Here is a 1,972-nt window from a genome sequence, read left to right as displayed (position 1 = left end):
TGGGGAAAGTATCTCCCCCTGTTTGTCGGCCGTCCGCCTTACGGGAATATTTCGACAACCTGAATTATATCTTCGTCTCATTTCACGACTTCAGTAGCCAACTGAACGCTCCACACAAAGAAGAAATGCGCCTCACTTTCCACAATTCGTGATTTTTCATCATCAGGTGACGTATTCACAGTCGACCGTGTTTATTGACCTGGAAATTTCGTTCACTTAAACAAATTGCCATAGTAAAGGAGTTTCAATAATACAGGAGCATATACATTATACATAGACATTCTACACTAGGAAGTGGCAAATCTGAAAATGCCGTAGATTTCGAGAAATCAACCTCATTGTGCGAATAGCCAGCGCCCATTTTGCTGCGTGCGTTTCATCCAAATTTAAAAATTGCGCGTAATTTACCGTGGGAGAATCGAGGAATTAGAGACTACTTTCCTGTTTTGTTGGAATGGCTGTAGGAATATTGGAACATTTGGGTACTAGGATGGACACGTGGCTTGTTATATCGGTTCAACCTGTTGGCGCTCTTTTCGTCCGCCTATCCTCCCTGGCCGTACTGATTTTTTATTCCTAATATGCAGCGTTCTGACCATCTGGAACTGGTCGTTAGCGGGCTTGGATGTCCTCTTTTCGATGATCCCGAGAAAGCTGTCGAAGTAAACGAAGGCCATTCACTGGTTCCTTGGTGTGGTCAAAGATCCCTCCTCATCGACAGGTATGTTACACTGAATGGTCATATTGTCGTCATTTTTAAGCTGGTGATGTTTAATGGGATGTCTTCCGCATTTGCTTGTCATATATTCAGTGAAGACCACACGTTGACGTGATTCAGCTCGTAGGAACGATCGTTGCCTCTGAAAGGACGTTCTGACCCATTCTTCCGTTCACACACTGAAACTCATTAGTTCAGTACTTGTTGCCATTTGGAGACCGGGCCTCAAATAGCTTGGCTTGCACACATTCTGGTTCATTGTCTCCAGAAAGGCAGTCAACCAAGCCAGGAGACGTCATGACGCCATCATCGACAGCATGACATCAGTGTTCAGAATCAATACTTCGCTACCGTACAACCACGATTTATTTGGAAGCCTTACTGTAAAGAAAAAATAATAATAAAGGTAGACGGGAAAATTACTTACTGCTAGCTTACTACAATCATTTCGGGGTACCTACACCTCCGGATACTCAGGCAATCTGGATAGAAACTAGCAACAAAGTCCCCACTGACATCGGTTGGCAGTCTTATCTTACAGCGTCTTCAACCAGGCGCAATGGGGATCACGCACTCCTCCTCTTGGAAGGTGAGTAGCACTGACAGCACTCACGTTTCGTAATCTTGTAATGCACTGCTCATAAGGTTGCTGAAAATTCTTCGACAGCCCACGACCGGTTTCGCTCTTCTGGGGATCGCTTATACATACGGCGTTGTTCTATCACCTGACGGAGTGTGAAAATTTAGTCAACGCAACTCCCACCAGGCCGGAATTTCGCTTGATAGTATCGAGGCAGTATTTCACGAGCCGCCGTAATGTAACGAAGCAACGGAGGCACCAACAGCCTCATTACGGTGGCAGTGTGATCGATTTGAGTTTGTGGCCGGCATGGCGTTGGAGGACACCATGTGAAACAACCTGCTTTCAGCACACGATAAACAGATATCTATCAACTTGCCACTTGTGAGACTCCTTCACAGACGTTGCCAGACAAGCCGCACAGAAGCGACCATCAACAGGTATCCAGTCCAGCAAGGATACTTCCGCCCGGTGACTTAGGACGATGCATATCCCACCGCAACAGCCTCTGGATCAACAGAGGTGCGCAGCCGAAACCGAGTGGGCTGTCAGTTCCCGAACTATCCAAACTATTGCTGAGTGATCATCATCATTGTCAGCTGTAATAACCGCGTACTCGTCGTACTGTGGTTGTAGCTGCCGCAGTTTCGTTCACCGATGGTTTGGAGGGGAGG

General features: G+C 46.7%; 1 protein-coding gene across 1 annotated transcript in view; it reads left to right on the top strand.

Annotated features, from left to right (window-relative positions):
- Nucleotides 1–576: 576 nt before the first annotated feature.
- T265_13900 (hypothetical protein) overlaps nt 577–1,972 on the top strand; it is a gene marked incomplete at both ends in the record, with an annotated part of 25,098 nt that continues 23,702 nt past the window's right edge. Inside the window, one exon of the mRNA XM_009171068.1 lies at nt 577–721. Coding sequence (XP_009169332.1) covers nt 582–721 — 140 coding nt within the window. The remainder of the gene's footprint in view (nt 722–1,972) is intronic.

Source organism: Opisthorchis viverrini, assembly GCF_000715545.1.
Source record: "Opisthorchis viverrini unplaced genomic scaffold opera_v5_115, whole genome shotgun sequence".
NCBI classification, from domain to species: Eukaryota; Metazoa; Platyhelminthes; class Trematoda; order Opisthorchiida; family Opisthorchiidae; genus Opisthorchis; species Opisthorchis viverrini.
The sequence above is the reverse complement of the archived record's forward strand: the minus strand, read 5'-3'. Positions and strand labels throughout refer to the sequence as shown.